The following is a 19308-nucleotide window of genomic DNA, read 5'->3' on the forward strand; positions in this document are numbered from 1 at the left end:
GAGAGAAACAAGTATATTTTATACAGTAGGAAATTAATAAGTACTTTCCAGTATCTCCTTTTCACTGGGAATGGCAGATATTCTTTAACTCAAAAATTGCTTACCATAAGACTTGAAAAGTGTGTTGAATTCTCTAAAAAAAATTTCATCCTTTTTTTTTTTTTTTTTACCTCTGAAACTTTTTCTTGCCATTCTGAGGTCCAAAACCTCTGGAAAGGAGTATGTCATTAAATTAAAGATCAACTTTCTCATTTCTATAGCTGTCTATTTTGCATATAGGATTCCTTTGTTTTGGTGTTGAATTATGCTTAACTGTGTGTGTCCTTCCCTAACTAAAAGGAGAAATATGTAATGAATGAGAGGAATATATAAAACTAACTAGGGAGCTGATGGTATAGAAAGCTTTTGGAAATTTAATAAGTGATCTAACAAAGCACTGCAAGCTTTGAGCTATTTTATTGTAATTTCCTGTTGTACCTTTTTCATAGGTATCTGGTAGTTATAGAAGTAGCATCTTTAGTATTGTCAAATATGTTTTGTTATTGTTTAAGGTCACAGTTAAAATTATAAATTTTACAGTAAATTTCAATCAAACAAAAAAACACTTCCCAAGCAGGATCAAAATTAATTGTGCCTCAGCATCAAGTATCAGAGCAAGTAGCCTGACTTGGAAGAAATCTACCTGGAGGGTGCTTCCACCCTCTTCCCTCAAATAATTATCTCTTCTGGATTATTGAAAGATAGATAGCAGGGAACTACAGCAGTGGAACATGTCTGAATATCAAGTAAACTGTTCCGTAATTTAATTTAAAACATAAATTCCCAATTGAATACAGCAAGACATTTTACTCAGGCTCTCAAGTATCTCACAAACAGAAAATCAAACTAGGTAAGGGAAAATGTAATAGGCAATAAAAGGTAGCAATGGCTGCATTTGCTTTATGATCTTTTAGAACCTTTTGTGAACTTTAGGGAAGATAATGTCATGTGATATTGCACAGCTTGCAGACTTACCCAAGAGGATGGAAAAGAAGTGCTCAATTGCTTGCTTTAATAATATTTTGCAATTGAACCTCTTCTGCAAAACGTGCTATAATATTTGTAAAATTGAACTTGGGCCATTATGTTTAGATGCTGAAATTCCTGTTTTGAGTATATTGATCTCTTGAGATTGTGGGTTGTCTACATCTATGGAGATAAAGCATGTGTTTGTATGGTCCAGCCTTCATAACAACCCAGAACTCTTAAATTGTTTGCAAAATGTCTTTATGGATTTTCTGTGGTCTCTTCTGCGAGTAGCATGTTGCAACCTTCATTTCTCACATCCATTTTCTGTATTGTATTACATGTGATGTTTATTGTTCATATCTCTTCAGATTAAAGGATCATGGTCAAATAAAAGAGGTAAAGAAAACTATAATCCCTACAGTTATGGCAACATCTTTACTAATTGCTGTGCTGCTCTCTGTGGGCCCCTCTCTCCAAGGTAAGAGTATCAAAAGTATTGTTAGCATAAATGAACCATGTGATTATTAATGAAAAAAATTATTCTTTTTGATTATTTGAGTTTATTCAGCAAAATGAAAGTTTTGGATTAGTGTCTGTTAGAAGCTTTAAGTTTTTCTTCAGTGGTAAAGAGATAAGTTGGTAAATTTTGTTTAAACTAAGTTAGTGATCAAATCTTGTAAAATAACATCTGAAATGGAAATAAGCTTGTTTTTTATTTGAACTTTCACCACTGCAGTTAATAGCTTAGAACAATAAAAAATTTCTAGTAGTTAGCTGTTGCATGAAGGTCAACCTCAACGTTTATGAAACTTTTACATACCTAACAAATGTGACATGAGTTGAAGAGAGTTGAGGAACCTTAAATCCACAAATAGCTTGATAATTAATTTTTGTCTTTTAACTCTGAAATGTTGTATTTAAATGGACAGTATTTTTTTTTTATTTAATACTGTTTACATATATACATTAAACTGATTTTGGTGGTCTTACACCAAAGCAATTCCAAAGAATACATAATGGATAATGTTTTGCTGAATACATTTTCACCTCCAGAAGTCTGAAATATTTATATATTTGAGGCTGGAGATGCTTTTTCATCTTGAAGAAAATGTAATACAGAGCTGAGACTAGAGAAATAAAACTGGCAGCCAGAAAAACTTAATTCTTTTCTTATTCCAGTGCTCAGTAATTAGGCAGTTCGTGTACTACATACACAGTAGAGGCCCAGTTTCACTGTAGAGAGGGGCAGAAAAACTTGTAGATCATTTTGTGGCTTGCTCCTTGGTTGGTATATTTTGCTTTGCCTGGAATTGCCAAGTTATGAATCTGAACAAGAAGAAAGAAGGTAAATGACTTTATGGTCCAGAGTCTCAGGTGTTTAATTGGAGTGAGATTTCTGGCTTTGCTGTCAGGAATATCAGAGGTGGGTCTTCTCTGAGCAGTCAGAGTTTAACAGGGGAGACTGACATTTTTTCCTAAAGAGGAAACAACAGAATAAAGATTTCCTCACACGGGGTTACCCCTGGTGAGAGTGAATAGCTCTGTCTCTGCTTCCTGCCTGTATAGATGTTGCCTGAAGCCAACCTTTTAATTGTGAAATTTTGCTTTTGATAAAAGTATGTGACATAAAAGCACAATGCCATGCTTCAAATTCTTTTGACTCCAAATGGAAATCTTTATTAAAACTACATCATGTTTCTCAGTATATGAAATAGTATATTAGGCTGATAAAAGTAGCAACACACAATTGGACCAGACTGGCATTGGCTCCTGTGTTTTAGGAGAGTTCGTGCATTTTTTCCTAAATTCCATGTAGCAACGTTACTTATTTAGTCATTGACATGTGTGTATATAGAGGTTCTGCAGGGAGGTATTCTGTGACCACAGGGAAAAATTTACTGACAGTAACATGTAAATGATAAGCTTGCTTCTTTTACTTTTGATCTCAGCTATGTCCCAAGTCACTAAATATTAAATTTTTTCCTTAGCTTCTGGAAAAGTGGCTTACCAGTGATTTCAGCTCAAAATTCAAAATGTACCAGTGCCTTTGAGCATGGAATGCAGATGAAGAGAGAATTCGTAAATAATCAAAACGTACTTCACTTATGTTAAAGATCATTTCTCATTTTTAAACCTATGCTAGTAAATTTAGGATGTATTTTACATCTCCTCAACAGTTACTTTCAAATCTTAATTTGATCCTTGGCTCTCAGCATAGGTCTAACCAGTATTCTGGTGCAACAAATTATATAACTTCTTTAGGCATCTTTAACTAGGTTGGATTATTTCATTCTATGTATTTGGTTATAGTCTTACACTGATTTTTTTTTTTTTTTTTTGCTTACATTCAGTAATTTCTCCACAGAGCATTTTCTTAGAAATAAGAAATTTTATGAGCACATCACTTTGGTAAGCACAGTGGAACACTATAAGCAGTGTTAAGTGGCTGTCATGAAACACCTGGCAAGTTAAGTTGTTTGTCAGAAAGTAAAATTAACTTTTCTTCATTCCTGCTAAATTTTGTGATTAAGTAGTTTCAATTTAGATGTGGAAGCTGGTAAAAAGAAAAAAGAACCTTTAAAAGAGATACTGAATCAAAGTGCCCTAAGTGAGTTTTGTCATTTGCTTTTTCACCTGTGGTTTGAAATATTTTGGTTTTGTGGTATCCACTGGTAAGCTTCTAAGTCTATGTGATAAAAACCAAAAAAAAGTAGCAGTGCATGTGCTTGTATGACAGGCAGTATCACAAAGAACAAGTACCTTACTGATGAGTAGAAAAGGAAGTCAGTACTTCATCTGACTAAAAGGAGACATTGGAAGGTATTGGTGAGATATGAAGGTCTGTTGTACAATAGAAAGTTTTTATTTCTTTTTATTGAGAGGAGATAGTTATTGATCAGCAATGTCTCTAATATTTTTTCTTTATTGTGGTTATTCTGTAGTTTAATTGACAGAAGAGGATTTATACAGCCAGACACGCCGCAGTTAGCAGGACCATCAAATGGCATTACCATGTACGGGGCCACACAATCTCAGAGCAACATGGTAGGAATCATCCCATAGTGTTGTTCATCAGGATTCCTGTGAATGTTTTTCTTCTCCACTTTCATGTGAACTAATCAAGTAATAACTAACTGGATACAGCTGACACACTGGGTGGAATGAGTTATTTGATAACAGTAAAGAAAAAAAAACAAAGTCCAAGGCTCTTTTTAATGTACGTTTCACACAGTGTAATAGTTACTGCTCATGGATTCTAAAAAAAAGAGTCTTTTCTACGCTTTTGATTTGTTGAATATACTGGCATTTTGACTTTCACTGTTGACACCTATTGTGTTTTGAACTGGAATATTCAAGTATCGTGGACTTGCTCTGGTTCGTCATTTCCCAGCTAATTGTTATTTTGTGTGGCACTTTCTTCATACTCTCTTTCCTTCTTTGCTTGTGCACAGCGGTTTTGCATAGACTAATGTATTTTAAAAAGCAAAGATGAACAAAGAGGAGTTTCTAGGGGAGAAATATTTTGAAGAAAGAGCAGGAGGACACTGAACCCGAACAAAAAATGGCAACTGAACTGTTACAACAAAAGTTCTTTAAACATCTTTGAAACTGTGCCAGTAGTATTTACTTTGGTTTTTTGCTGGTAGCATTGGCTGTCATAATGGAAGATAGGATTTCCAGTGCCAAGAAGAAGAGAATAATTGGAAAGAGATCTTTTTCTGAAGGCAACCATCTTGCATATGTGCCTATCTCTGAATTGTTGTCCACATATCTTCACAGTATGTGGGCTCTAATACTTTCTCAAAGGAGTCGTGAGTTACGGATGCCCTCCTTCTGCCAAAAAAGAGGAAGCCACGAGGCCTTCTGACATAGTTCAGCCGTTCTTTTGAACAAAAGAAGAAAATATGCACTCTTCCCAGACAGATTAGTTGTAGTGTCACTGATAAACTCATATAAAAGTTTTGCTGTAGTTCCTAAGCTGGTTTTACTTTATGTTTTGAGAATTAAATAGATTTGTTAGTGTCCTTAATAAGAAAATGTATTAGAGACATGGTACTAAGTCTGAATCTTCTGAGGTACAGTTGAGCAGAACAAGGTAATGCTCTATGTAAATTTTACTCAAAATATTATAACTCTGAAGAGAGAAAAGGGAGTTTAAAAAAAAAAAAAAAGAGCAAACATTAGAAATGGGCTGAGGTCTTTCAGGGATTACCCAAACATTCTGATGCTGTCAAGGCTTCTTATTTGTGAGGATCATAAACCCACAGTGTGTCCATGGCATTAAATTGTCTTTATCAATGCAAGAATTTAGACACTGTCATTATTCCTAAATATTAATGAGTAAAATCTTTGCCAGTTTGGCAGAAGATGGACTATGTTTGTCTCTAGAAATGAAGAAGTCTGTTATGGTATTGCTTTAAGTCAAACAGGTAACTGTTACAATTTTAGAGTGTAATACCTCTAATTGCACAAATTCTTCAAAGATTTCTTCTTATATCCCAGAATGAGCTGGGAAATGAACTTATATCCACATGAGCTGGGAAAAGCCTGGGTTCTCTGACAGTTAGCAGAGTTGCTCAGAAATGTGCAGATTTTACTCCTGAAAATGACCTCTTAGAAAAGCTTGAAAAATATAATGTGTCTTGTTTGGTTTGAAGGAATATTTTGGAAGATTGTAATTTTTCTCAGGGCATCTTTTCTCTTGGTCTGTATCCAAGACAAATTGATTTCTAAGGACTGCTGGCTATCAGCATTAAAATTTCTCCCTTGAGTTTTGTTGTAAACTGTTAAAGCTGGCTTAGTTTGCCCATCTCTCAAACACCATTTCCCCTTCCCTGTTGGAGGGGATATATGTGCTACTGGAGCTGGTATTATTATGATTTCAGACAAAGACAGACAAAGTGAAATTCCTTGACTTAAAGAAGCATGTGTAGATCATAGCTGTAGACCATAATACTTTTCCAATCGCAGAAATTTGGCCGTTTATACATTATCAGAGATATTTATACTACTTTAGCAAGCTTAATGCTTTTTGATTACAAGAAATAAATTAGTAGAAGTCTGAAGGGTGTTTCAGTACACCTTTGTGGTGTGTCTCTCTTGATTTTATTGCAGAATGTTTTATATCAGGTCTTCATGTCTAGATGTTACCCTGCTTAATCCACAGTGTGCTAAAATATCTCTCCTCATCATTGATAAAAAATAAAGATTTAAATCAGCATATTCTCTCTCACTTGTCTTCTCTTGCTCCTTCCCTCTTTCATTTCCCTTTCTTCCCTCAAATCTTTTACAGAATCAGCTAGGTTGGAAAAGACCTTTGAAATCAAGTCCAGCCTATGATCAAACACCTTGTCAACTAGAGCATGGCACTCAGTGCCACATCCAGTCTTTTCTTAAACACCTCCAAGGGTGGTGACTCCACCACCTCCCTGGGCAGCCCATTCCAATGTGTAATCACCCCATCTGTGAAGAGCTCCTTCCAAATGTCCAACCTAAACCTCCCTGGGCACAGCTTAAGACAATGTGATCTTGTCCTGTCACTAGTTGCCTGGGAGAAGAGCCCAACCCTCACCTGGCTAAAACCTCCTTTCAGGGAACTGTAGAGAGCAATGAGGTCTCTGAGCCTCATATTTAGGCTAAACAACCCCAGCTCCCTCAGCAGTTCCTTATAGGAGTCAGTGACTTGTGGCTTTCTAAATAGAATAATTGTGTTTCTCCCAATGAGTCTCTTGTCCCTCATTAAGTCTCTGTGGGTTGCTTTGAATAATACTCTCATTTATTTTAATGAATCTTTTAGCATAGCCTCATTTTTGCAGTTAAGTTCAAAATAAATTTCAGGCTGAGTGTAAAGTTGCCAGACGCTGGTTTTCAGCGCTGTACATTATCTCTTTTTCAGGATACCATTTGTGGGGCACTCTTTCTGTATTTAACAGCTTTTGTGGTAATTTTGCCTCTGATTTTTTTAGTATTTAGTACAGGATCTACCCTACTCGTGGAAGCAGCCCAGTTTGTCACAATCTCAGAAAGTCAGAGTCGTAGCTATAAACAGTGCTTGATAGACCCATACTGTGATTTTGGGTTTTTTCTTGATCTTTATAGAAGAGGTTTTCCTCATGTTCTCTCTGTAGCATCGACCTTGTTTTACTAAAAGCTGAATCTTTATTTACTTCCATGAAGGCTGGAAGCACATATAGAATTATTTTCCCGTTGCATTCCCAGTGTTTTTAATTTCTTTTTCAATATAATTTGAAATTAGTCTGGTAAATTTATTAGCCAACTTCCTAATATCCTCATCCTTATGACCATGAAAAGGATGGTCACTTGGAACTCATAATCTGTAATTTCCAAAATATTTCCCTATTGCATTTTATTGCTGATTATTTTTATGAGCTCATCATTAGTTTGATTATCCAAGTATTTTCCTTATTCTTAAGAATTTTTTTTGTATGAAGTACAGTATCTCACCCATTGTGAAATAATAATTTCCTCTGTGATTTAGTCTTTCATTTTAAAGCTTATTTTCTTTGTGCTCTGAAAAAAGTTCTTATTTTCCCATAAACCCATGAATTAACACTACTTGGGTCTGGACAATTGTAGTACCTAATTTTATCTTAAAGCTGGAATTGGTTCTTGGGGTTTGATATAGGGTATTTTATTCTTTAGTAATCTATTACAGAGAAAAAACACAGAATATGTCTCTCTTCATGAAGATTTTTTGAGGAATTAATTTGGTTTATATTTACTATGATGTCTCTAGGAATTCTCTCATGCCTTATAAAGTGATAGACTTTGCTTTAGTTTGACTCCATGTCAGAACAGGTTTATTTCCTTGGTTTTAAGAAATTTCCTTATATTCCTGCATTCCTAAGCATTTATTCTTCAGTGTATAGGTAGTTCCATGTGTACCAAATTCCCTGGTTTCCAATTCTCCATTTCCTTTCCTGGATGCAAATTCTTTAAAGTGTTTTCTTACATATGTGTGCTGCTGAAAATTGTAGGAACTGTAGAACATGCACAACATTTATTACCAGTGATAAGTGCAGGAAAGTCCTCTCCCACATGTTCACTTAAGTATTTCTGTTACTGATCTGGAAATAGATCCAGCTGACTCAGGGAGCATCAACTCTGACCATCCTTTGCTTTTCATATTTGCATTATGAGGAGTAAGTATTTCTGTCATGACAATGACAGAATTGGTGAGGACCACAACCCCATTTTTCTGGGAGTTTTGCGAGTGTATTTCCTTGTATATTTACTGATGTACTTCCCAGATGCCCAAAACAAAACTCAGGGCTCTTGCCAAGTCAACATTACCACAGTCAAGGTTGATAGAGGTTTTTCTTCAATGCAATTTACTTCACAGTTAAAATGGGTTATGAGCACATGCAAGTAAATCAATTGCAGCATTTGCTTTGGGTTGAGATATGTTTTAGGAGCAATTCTTTTGATAGTGCATGTTTACTGCATTTTTATTCACATCTCAGAGCAGTGTTGAGCATATGAACTAGATTTGTTTTAGAAGATATGCCCCTGGAATGCACCCAAGTAGCTCTAAGCATTCTCAGACTTTCAGTCTATAAGAACAAACAGTCTCCAATCTGAAGTAAAGTCTCTGGGCCAAGTGTAGCTTCCCATTTTGGCTTCAGAAGTGTTTCAGAAGTGTTTCCCTTCATAGATCTACTCATCATGGATCTCTTATCTGCTCATCTGCTAGCTCTGTACTGTTTGATAGTAGAGCCTTGACTTGATGGGGCTCGTGGCTCAGCTGTTGCACAGTACCCACAACACATTGATTTTGATGGTGAAATCCTGCACCTGCTGGGAACAGTTACACAGCTCTGTCCCTCCACTCTTTACCATTTGTTGTATCCAGAATATGGTATTTCAGCATTCTTCCCGTAACTTCGTGTCACTGTGAGCCTCCTCTGAACTCCCTGTTGTTTGTATTTTATTCAGAGTTTGTGAGACTACTCAACCTGCTTTTTTCCATCTTCTGAGAACTGTAACAATACTTGAATGTTACTAGCATTTAGGAAATTTTAAAGTAAGTTTATTTAATATTTAAAGTAAATCATTCTGATTATTTCAAGATAATCACATTTAGAAATGTGAAAAATATATTGCCATGTACAACAATCTTAAAATATTTTTGTATAGCTTAGAAAAAAACAGATTTTCTTCAGAAAAAAAGAAAAATATTTTTCCTTAGTTGTTTGTATTTACTGAGAAATAAACACAAAATTCTAGGTTTTGTCCAATTTGCTTCAATTTCTGCCTTTTTATGTGGAAATAAACAGATATCTAAAAATTTCTGTGCATATATTTAGTTGAACTTCTGTACTTGTAGAACTTACTAAACTTGTCCTACCTTCAGAATCTGCTGTTTCTCTGAAACAGTGGAAATTTTAAGTGAAAAATAAAGTCAGCATATCTGAAATAAGAGGATGCTGGTGGAATAATTTTTGCAGTAGATTTTTGTTATTTAGATTTTAATGCTCAGCTTCCTTTTTGTTACAGTCATAGGCTTTTTTGTTTTATTTGAAATGCTGGTGTTGGATAATTCGTGTGATTAGTTGCAGCTAAGACTTCCTGCCCTAAATTTAATTCAGTCAAGACTGAAATAACAAAATCCACAAAAAACTCCCACGCCAACCCTATAACAAATACGATTTCCTTGTTTTAGTTTTGTGTTGCCTGTTTAGACTCAAGAATAGTCTACCTGAATACTATGTGTTGTTTTTATAAGATGTTTTTGAGAGCCCCATAGAACACCCATACTTTTTCTGGCTTAGACCCTGCCATAGTTCCCTTTCTGGAAAGCTCTTCACAGCCTCTCTTTTCCTAAGGATTTGGTGCTGATCACTGTTGAACAGACAAGAAGAAGAAAACTTGAAATTTATCTAAATGAAAGGAGAGTCTTTAGGGAAGTGACAAGTGCATGGAAAATGAAGAGATATTTAACACCTGAAGTTATAACACTATTTAATGGATGTTTATGAGGCTACCTTATCTTTTTGATACTAATTTAACTGAAATGCAGTAGCGTTCCTTAAGAAGAAAATTAATTTAGACTATACAGTGAATTAATTTAGACTATACAATGAGAATTTATTTAGACTATACAATGAGTACAAGAAGAAAATTAATTTAGACTATACAATGACTATAATATACAAGTAAATTATCTTCAGCTGATACAAAGCTGTGTACTTGTATTGCCTGGAACACATTAATGATTTCCTTTGGAAGATCAGAACTGAAAGTTCACTAAAGCAGTAAGTCAGCTGCTAACATTATTTGTTTTCAGTGTACCCCAGTGGTTATAAGTATTCCTTTGTTATTTAACTTGTTCTTTGGCTACTGCCTTTCAGAGAAAATAACTTTTGTTGGTCTTTTTGAAGTTTGAAAATTCAGTTAACTTATTTTTAAGGTCTGCATGGTAAGGTTGGTTGAAGTTTTAATTTAAATAAGCAGGTGTGAATAACAGGATATTAATCAAGAATGAGTTACTCACACTGAATTACTAATTGAAAGCTTGACTTTAAAAGATGCTGACAGTTTTCTTCTTAGTAAGGTACTTAAGCAAGGTTATGGCTTTAAGCCTGTGAGTAATCCCTGTGAAATGATGGGGAACACGATTTAGTTGTTTGGCTGGGGCTGTTCATCATTTTGTGGGGCAAAGATTGCTTGCAATTTATATGAAATCAATTTATGTAAGAGGAGGTCAGTCCATTTATCTTTCTGAAAGCAGAAGTCTTGGAAATACGTACCTGAGTAAGGATTGAGCTTCTGCCTGTCAAAAGTAATTGGTCTGGGAGTCCTAAAGCACTTAGATGTGTTTTAAACGCTACCTATCTCTTATGACCAAGTAATTGCACACTTGCTGAATGTGAGGTGTGTGCATCCATCATTAAGCTGTTCAGTGGTGAAATTGGAGAACCTGAAAATAACGGAGTTACTTTAATTAGCCATTGTTTATCGTGGTTTTCATCATGCAGTAAAGGAGGCAAAAGTCTTCCCATGAGTTTTCAGAGTGTGGCACAGTGGCATATTAAACTCAAATGGGCATTTTGGGGAATTGCCCATTTTGTAACAATGTTAGTAACAATGGTAATGGTCAGGAATATCTGAACAGATGATGGATCTGTAATATGTAGTAATTTGATAAAAATCTAAGAAGTCAGTCATAGAGCAGAACATATTGCTTTAACAGAATACTTGAAATAACAGTGAATAGAATGTCTTACCTCTGGATATCTTTTATTCTGCTTGCTTGCCTCCAAATGTCCCTCATTGCATTTGTAGTTGTATTCACTGGTTGTAGTGTTTTTCTTACCCAGCAGAGCAGTACTTTGGCAGATGAATCTAACAAGATTTTGAAAAACTGCTATGTTATAACTGATCAAGCAATGAATTAAATATTTTTTCCTTAGGTGCTCTCAAAAATTCTGCCAATTCATGTTAAAAAAAACTTAATTTGGCAGTAGGTGTACTACCCACTTAGCTAGCTGGACATTATTGAAATGCACACTTGTCTTTTCATCTCAAGGAATGAGGGGTAATTTTGTATAAACTGTTTTTAGGAATTGTTTAGAGCCAAAAAAATCCATTTCTAGTAACACTCACTGAGCTTAACTGGAATTATATAATGCTGATTTTGGCTTATTATTGAGACAGTGCTTGCCAGAAAACTTGTGTTTTGTACCTTGATTTGTCACATTGTCAGGATTAATCAAGAAACAACCTAAAAAATCATTAAGGTTGATCTCGATGCATCTGCAGTGCTGCCTGGATTAGACACATCCTCTGGAGTATGGAGTATAGTGTAGGACATTCTCTAGAATTTATATATAATGTATGAAATTGCGAGAGGAAAAAATTTTACTCATGGAGCTTTATTACTAACTGTGTAAGATATCTCTGTCAAAAGAATTCTTGTTCTGGAAAATCTCTGTGGTAGGTTAATTCCTACGTGTGGAGACCAGTTAAAAGGAAAAAAATTGCCTAGTGTTTTTTAAAGAACCCTTAAATGAACACTGTAAATCATCATTTTCTTTGATAATGATCCAAAGCATTGGCTCAGTTATGCATGCCTTCCTTTTTTTTTCCCGGGCAGCATGCAATGGGATGTTTGGGTGGCTAACCATGGAATGATACTAATGGCTTTCTTTTTTTCTCTTCACATCCCATTCTTTTCCATACCTTTTTATCCATATTTTCCCTTATTTTTTCTCTGTTTTGTTTTTATATGATTTTGACACCCTTCCATTCTACAGTGTGACCAAGATCAGTGCATTCAGAGCACTAAATTCGTTTTGCAGGCTGCTGCCACCCCCCTCCTACAGAGTGAGCCAAGCATAACTAGTGAAGAGCTCCCTTTACCAGGAAAGACTTCTATCAGTGGGCCTTGTGCAACTCTGACTCTAGGGCAACCAACACCACCATCTTCTATGCCTAATCTCACATCAGATTCAGGGCTGACAGACATCATCCCATTAAAAGAGGAGCACGAAGGCCATCAGTTTCTCACTCCTGAAGAAGCTCCGTCGCCCCCCGGGATGCTGCCGAGCGGAAGCCCGATTGCACACAGCCGCACGATGCACGTGCTGAGCCTAGCCAGCCAGGACTCGCTGCACGAGGACTCGGTGCGTGGCCTGGTAAAGCTTAGCTCAGTTTGAACAGATTTTCTGAACATCACGCCGTGTCCTGGTGTCTATACAAATCTGTGCTTGACAGGAATGACACTGCAGTACCACTGTAAGGCTTCGTAACATGCCTGTAATGGAAACTTTAGCACTTAATGGAGTCTACTAAAAGGACAAGTTATTTTTTTTTCAATGGAGCCATGGCATTTTTTTGACCAGGTTGTTAACGGTTGTGCTTTGATGGTGACTGCATTTTACTTTTAAATTAAACCAGAAAAGGTCAATAATCTCGCTTCCTGAAGCTTGGGTACAGCGAGTTGGAAGTCAGCCTGTACCAAACACCATGTACAGTACAAGAGAGAGAGATTCTTGGATGTAAGTGTCATGCTCTGTGTTCTATGCTCTTGTAATACACTTGTTACGGCTTACCACACCTGTGGCCAGAATGATCTGCACTTACGTGTTATGCTACCAATATTTGAGATAGAAAATTGCCATTCCATTTGTTAATACAAAACAAAACAAAAGACTGCAGATGTGGATTTGCATGCCACGCTACAGTATGTGTTACAGTGGTGTTGGTATTAAGAGAAAGTGCTGCTTTTTTATTTGTGACTTTCAAAGTGCTGTTTCATTTAAAGACAGTACAGCAAACAAATTAATGGACTATATTTTTTGAATTTATTAAATTTTATTTTAAATTAATCAGTGGTGCCTAGAAGATGATGAATTACTGATTTGATCATGTTGCATATCATTTAACCTTCTGTTTAAGTGTTTAAGTGAGGTATTGTGTTGTGCCATACCACAAGATTCTTCCACTCCCTAATGTGATACAATTACCTGTGAACCTCCAATAAAATGACATCCTCTATTTCGTGGACGTGTACAGTTATCCTTGCACAGTTTTCATGGGGCAAAGAGGGGGAAATCATGACTTGTTGACATAGTTTGTAAAGATTTGACTGGAATATGTGTACATGATAAAACTAGAGCTATGAAGGAATAGCTGGTTACTATTAGGATTGCTTCACCATTTTTTATGGTTTTGTTTGAGCTGTGTATTTGTTCCCATAGGAGGTCTTTATTAGGAACCAGTAGAATTAACCTCTGCTTGCACTGTAATTCAGTGTGGCTGAAGGGTGAGTGGCTTAAGATTCAAGACAAAGACAGAGCTTAGTGAAGTAATCTTAGATGAATAATAGTCTGTTGCTCTTTCCTGGCCCTTGTTTGTCATTTATATTTGTCCTTTGAATGGAAATTTTGAATGGAAATTTTCCATTTTGAATGGAAATTTTGATTTCATTGAATTCTTCTGTGCTTTTTCTTTCCTTGCTTAAGTAAAGCACAGCTAAAAGGTTGAAGAGAATTTTATAAGCATTTTCAGTGACAGCTGAAGAGAACCTTAGTTAAGCTGAAAAACTGTAATAGCTTTAATACTGTATTTACCTGCTTTTCAGGGTGTGGAACCTGGATTCTTCTCTTCCTGGGATAAATTACATGCAGAATGGGCTTTATCTGATGTTTCTATGGCATGAAAGCATTTGCTAGTTAAGAAATGTAACAGTTCTGTATTGTTGACTATGGTCATTCACTGACTCCAAGCTAAAAAATCTTTTTTCTTTTAACTTTTGTTGTTGAAATTGAGAACAATCAGCCTGCAGAAAATCATTCACCCATGCTGTTGAAGATCCAGCCAAAATACTGACAAAATCCCTACTCCTGTAAGCTTTCGCGAGCAGTCTGTTTCTAAAACTGACAATGTTACCTTGGATCTAATTCAGTGTGTAGAACATAGCAGTGCTTTCTGTCTGTAAGTGCCACAATGGGTCCACCAAAGAACCTCTAGGCAGACAAATCTGTCCTTGTTATTTGAGCCACTGAAGAAGTGGCAGATAAGTCTGTCCCAGCAGACAGACTGGCAGATAAGTCTGTCCCAGCTGTTGTAAACCACCTTCCCTGTATTTCCAGAAGTTGGGACAGTCTGGAGTTCTTTCCACCAGCCAAAGTGTAGTGACAGACATGTCCCAGTTGGCTGGTCTCCCAGTAAGCCGTGAGTTTCAGCACTTCTGTGTCTGCTCTTGAAGAAGTCAGTGATGCTCATCTTCTTGATTTCACCTTTCCTCGACACAACTTCTTGGGTATGAAGCCATGAACATCTGCATTAAATCATCTGATAGACCTGGGGAAAGAATCCCAGCTTTGAGTTTGTACTAGTACTTGATGAATCATTCTGTTCTCTAATAGGTGTCTGTGGGTAGTTAACTGTGGATGCATTACTCACTACTTAGAAGGGCAAGTCAAATATTTTTAATGTGGTATCAAAACTTTCCATTTGTACAAGTCATGATGAGGATGATTATTTTAAGGAAATTGTTCTTTTTAAGTTTCCCTGAAATAGCAGATGGATTTTATGTTTCCAAGAATACCAACTTCGTGACAACATTTGTATGTCACTGCCACTAGGGAGTAGTGAAGAAGGCTCTGTGCACAATAAAATTAGTGTCAGTTTTAACATGAAAGGGAAGGGAGAGGGACAGGATTCCAGTCTTTATGCTGTTTGCCTTGTGCTCGTGCTTTTCACCATCATTTTTTGAACCTTCTGTTTTGTTTACATGGGAAGTGTAAGAATTACGAAACATGGTGGAAACACATGTGCTGCTTCAAACATACTTGTTCAGGTGGTTTCTTTTAGTTTTTATGATGATGCTCCTTTTTTCTAAATGTGCTGCCTATGTTTTTAAATTTGGCTTTTGAGAATATACTGAATACTTTGAATTCATTTATACATTTATATCACCCCTATTTTAAGTCTCTTTTCCTCCCCATCTGTCTGTTTTAAATGGTGACATCTTGAACTACCCAGACATGCCTGCCTTGCGAGGACATCTGCTGGAAGGCTTCGGAACAAAGTCCTCACCCATCGGGATTGGTAATTGCAGCCTTTGACTGACAGCAGTAGTCAGTGGGTTGATCACGAAGGTTTCTGACAGGGTTTCTAGATGCTTCCCCTCACCTCCATCACTCCTGTCTTCAGTTCTGGGCACTCCCTTCGTTGGAAGTTGTGTATATATCTGGCATGAGTCAGCAAAGTAACTGTTCATCAGCTTATCTACAGATTTAACTGTTGATATTTTATTTTGAAGTATGATTACAGAGCATGCACACTGAGGATCCAAAATTATAATCCTTGTGAGTACTGCACGGGGTTTTTCTATTTTTATTTTCTGTGACAGTATACTACTATTAAATAGTTCTTTCCATTATTGATTTATAAATCTAGAATAAAAATTGATATTTTCAGAAGAGTAAGATTTTTTTCTTAAAAGCCTGAAACCTTTGAATGTGTAAAAACTGGTTAGTCTATCTGATTTAAAATATTTATTCTGCTTTGGTTTTTTTTAAATAATATTTTCCCCTTCTAGTTGTCTATATAATCTTCTTTGTAGAATGAAATACAGTGCTTCATAAAAATTTTAAGGCTCTTTATTTTTGTGATTTCTCAAAGATATTTCTATCTTAAAGTGAGTTTTGTGTTCATAGCAGTTGCACAGTAATGTAATAAGTGCCCGAGTGTTACTGTATTTTCCTATTATAGTACATCCTTTGGTAACTTTTTATGCCTTCCTGTGAACTCATAACACAGGTAGATGTATTTCTGCATTCCTTAAAAATAATCTTATAGATGGAAGATTAGCTGTTTTGCAGTTTTGTGCATCCTAGACAATGTTCCCAGAAGATCTCATAATCCCAAATCCATAAGACATGGGTAAGACAAATTTATGAGACATGTCTTACAAGTGTGATGACCAACCTGTGGTAATGGAGATTTTTTTCCATTTTTTCAGTCTATTCAGCAATTGTAACAGCTCACAGTAACTAAATGGTTGCTAATGTTCAAAATCCTAACCAAAGGGGCTTCACTGAAGAACCAACAAAACTGAGCTTCTATTTATCTTTTAGTTCCCAAATTCAATACAGTTTGAGGAACAACTCAGCAATGCTGTAGAGAGATCTAGTCCTTACTTTATTTATATTCTGGTTTAAGTGAAATGTGGGAACTGTCATGTATTTGTTGACTTATTCCTTCTCTCCCTTCCCCTCCTTGTCAGCAGTGGTAAGCTGAAGCTGAACGTGGTATGTTAGACCATGGGCCATTCTGAGTCTTGGGATTAAAAGCCAGTTGCTGCCCAAATGGTCCTGGTTTAGGAACTGACATGAAATGAAGTAGTATATTTCAACACAATTTCAGATACTCCTAGGCCCAAAAATATGAATGAAATGTGTTTTAGACAGTTGTGTGTGGATTTAGCTCACTTGAATTAGAGCTGTCCTAATTTTCAGGATTCATCTGGGTCAGGGCTCCCTGATTTTGGTTGCCTGTCTGCGAGGATGTTGCAGTTTGACATCTGAATGCACTGCTTGGGCTACCAAAAGGCTCATGAGATTAAGTGAGCTATTTAAACCCGTGGATATCTAGATTAATTATGAGTCATGGCAACAGTTCAGTTCTATCACCAGAAGGCAGCTGTCTGTTGACATTCAGCTATACAATTTGAAAGTTGATGACAAACAAGGCAAGTTGGGAAGAACAAGTTTTGGATGTTCTGAGTTTAAAAAGGAATTTGTTTCTGAGGTAGGTCAGAAAGGACAGGAATAAGAAGATGAAAGGGAGAAAGAGTGAAAGCAGAACAGAGATTATCAGGTGACATAGAGGAAAAGAAGAATTACCTGTAAGCTGTGGAGGGCAAGGGAGGGGGTAGAAACAAAAAAGCCTCACGGGAAAGAAAATTAGGACAGCTGTCACTATTGATCAAACAATATTTTTTAAAAACCCAAAACAACAATTACTCACTGGTTTGGTTTTGGCTTTTTTTTTCTTTTTTTTCCTTTTTTGTTTTGTTTTGGTTTGTTTGTTTGTTTTGGGGTGGTTTTTTTTTTTTGTGGTTTTTTTTTGAGAAATTTCTTTTGAAGTCATTCTAGAAAAAAACATAAGGTCAGACTTTTGAAAGAAAGTGATTGTAGGAAGATGGTAAGGAAAATGTGAGAAGTCAGTTTGCCCTCGAGCTCCTCTCCCTTAACATCTTGTTCTATTTCTGTTTTTAAAACACATCTGTAAATAGAAAAACAAGTGAAGTTGACAGGAATATAAGGACATTGACTATGATAAAAATGGAAATTGCTTTAGCTTTTGAACTTCCAGACTGTTAATCATTTGAGCATTCTGTATTTCCATACTAGAAGTGCTACTGCCTTGGGAAAATGAATGGGGTAACATGGTTTAGTGTTTCTTGGTGATGCCTTAATTAAATTTGCCCATCCTTAAGTGAAGTGTTTTCCTAAGCAGTAGTCTCACCAATTTAACATGAAGCCTGGAATTCAGTCAGAGTTTCTGTGACTATTGTGCAAATCAGAATTAAGACTGCAGGCTAGATAAAGTTTGTGGTTTGTAAACTGGGAAGATCTGTCCCACAGAGATGTATTTACTTTGCAATATATAACAAAGTCAGTTCCACTGAATGTGGCAGCAGAATGTTAATGACAGTGTTATCTTGATGTATTTTATGTCCTTTGCAACTTTAGCTACATTGCCACTTCTGAAAACCTGGAAAAACAGAACCAAGTTTAATCCAAATATAATTAAAATCTCCTCAAACCCGAAGCTGGTAACAGCTGCTGGAACTTATCTGTGTGTATTTAGGTGTAGTTACGGAACAGACATGAAGGGACCACATTAAAACAACTTGGCTGAATGATCTGTGATGTGAGGAGAGCTCTTGTGACTTTTCTTTAGCTCCTCCTTAAAGCACCTTCTACAATTGAGAAAAGCAGGCTCTGAAGTGTCTCACTTTGGGCTTGTGCTCTGTAGTCTGTCCATGGCAATCTGCAGGGATCCAGCTGCCCTGGGCACTGCAGCTCAGAGGTGGAAATGAGCTGGACTGCTCAGAGGCTGTACTTGCTAGGGGATGGGCTGTGGAGAGCAGGGACAGCTCCAGCCGAGGCGGTGGCACTGCAGTGACAGCAGCGCTTGTGTGAAGGCTGGGAGTGATTCCTGTCATGTGCTGTCACTAGGCATGAGGGCTTTGGTAGCAAAGATGTTGAAGTCCTGGCACCTGCTTCCTGAGTCTTCTGTCAGGAGAGAGATGCTGGTGCAGGATGGGTTCGCACAGGAGAGTTCATTTCTCTATTTCATATTCTTCATAGTAGCTAGTTTGAGGCTGTGCTTTGGATTTGTGCTGGAAGCAGTTAATAATTCAAGGATGTCATGGTTTTGCAGGCAAACTACAACTTCATTGCAATAAACAGAAAATTGGTTGCAGGATTTCTAGTGTGTCTGCCCTGCTGCCTGCTCTGTGGTAGTGGAGCAGTTGGTGGTGGTTATTGGCTGGAAGGGGAAGTACACAGCTGGACAACCTTCCTTTTTTTACTGAAATGTTAAGTTTCCTTCCATGTAGGTCACAGAAAATTAAAAGCATGCTCTTTAGTGCTGACCAGCCAATTTCCTAGCATGCAGAAGATACCTAATATTTTTATGTACCTTAATTTTCTTCCTAATTTGAGAGGAAAAATAAAGTTCAGAAAAGTTTTCCACAGGTTCTCGAGACTACAGTTGAAGAATTTTTTGGAACACAAATAGTGTGTGATTTTTAAATAA

At 36.6% G+C, this 19308-nt stretch overlaps 1 protein-coding gene across 4 annotated transcripts in view; it reads left to right on the top strand.

Annotated features, from left to right (window-relative positions):
- The window catches only part of ZDHHC14 (zinc finger DHHC-type palmitoyltransferase 14), a 93680-nt gene extending 80132 nt beyond the window's left edge, over positions 1-13548 (top strand). For 2 of the 4 annotated variants that reach the window (XM_038130389.1, XM_038130391.1), the window contains exons 7-9: positions 1377-1486; positions 3951-4053; positions 12285-13548. In XM_038130389.1, coding sequence (XP_037986317.1) covers positions 1377-1486; positions 3951-4053; positions 12285-12686 — 615 coding nt within the window. In that variant the 3' untranslated portion in view covers positions 12687-13548. The remainder of the gene's footprint in view (positions 1-1376; positions 1487-3950; positions 4054-12284) is intronic. The other 2 variants (XM_038130392.1, XM_038130393.1) reach the window with 1 other exon arrangement.
- The last annotated feature ends 5760 nt before the right edge of the window (positions 13549-19308 follow it).

The sequence above is a fragment of the Motacilla alba genome, chromosome 3, assembly GCF_015832195.1.
Source record: "Motacilla alba alba isolate MOTALB_02 chromosome 3, Motacilla_alba_V1.0_pri, whole genome shotgun sequence".
Lineage (NCBI taxonomy): Eukaryota > Metazoa > Chordata > Aves > Passeriformes > Motacillidae > Motacilla > Motacilla alba.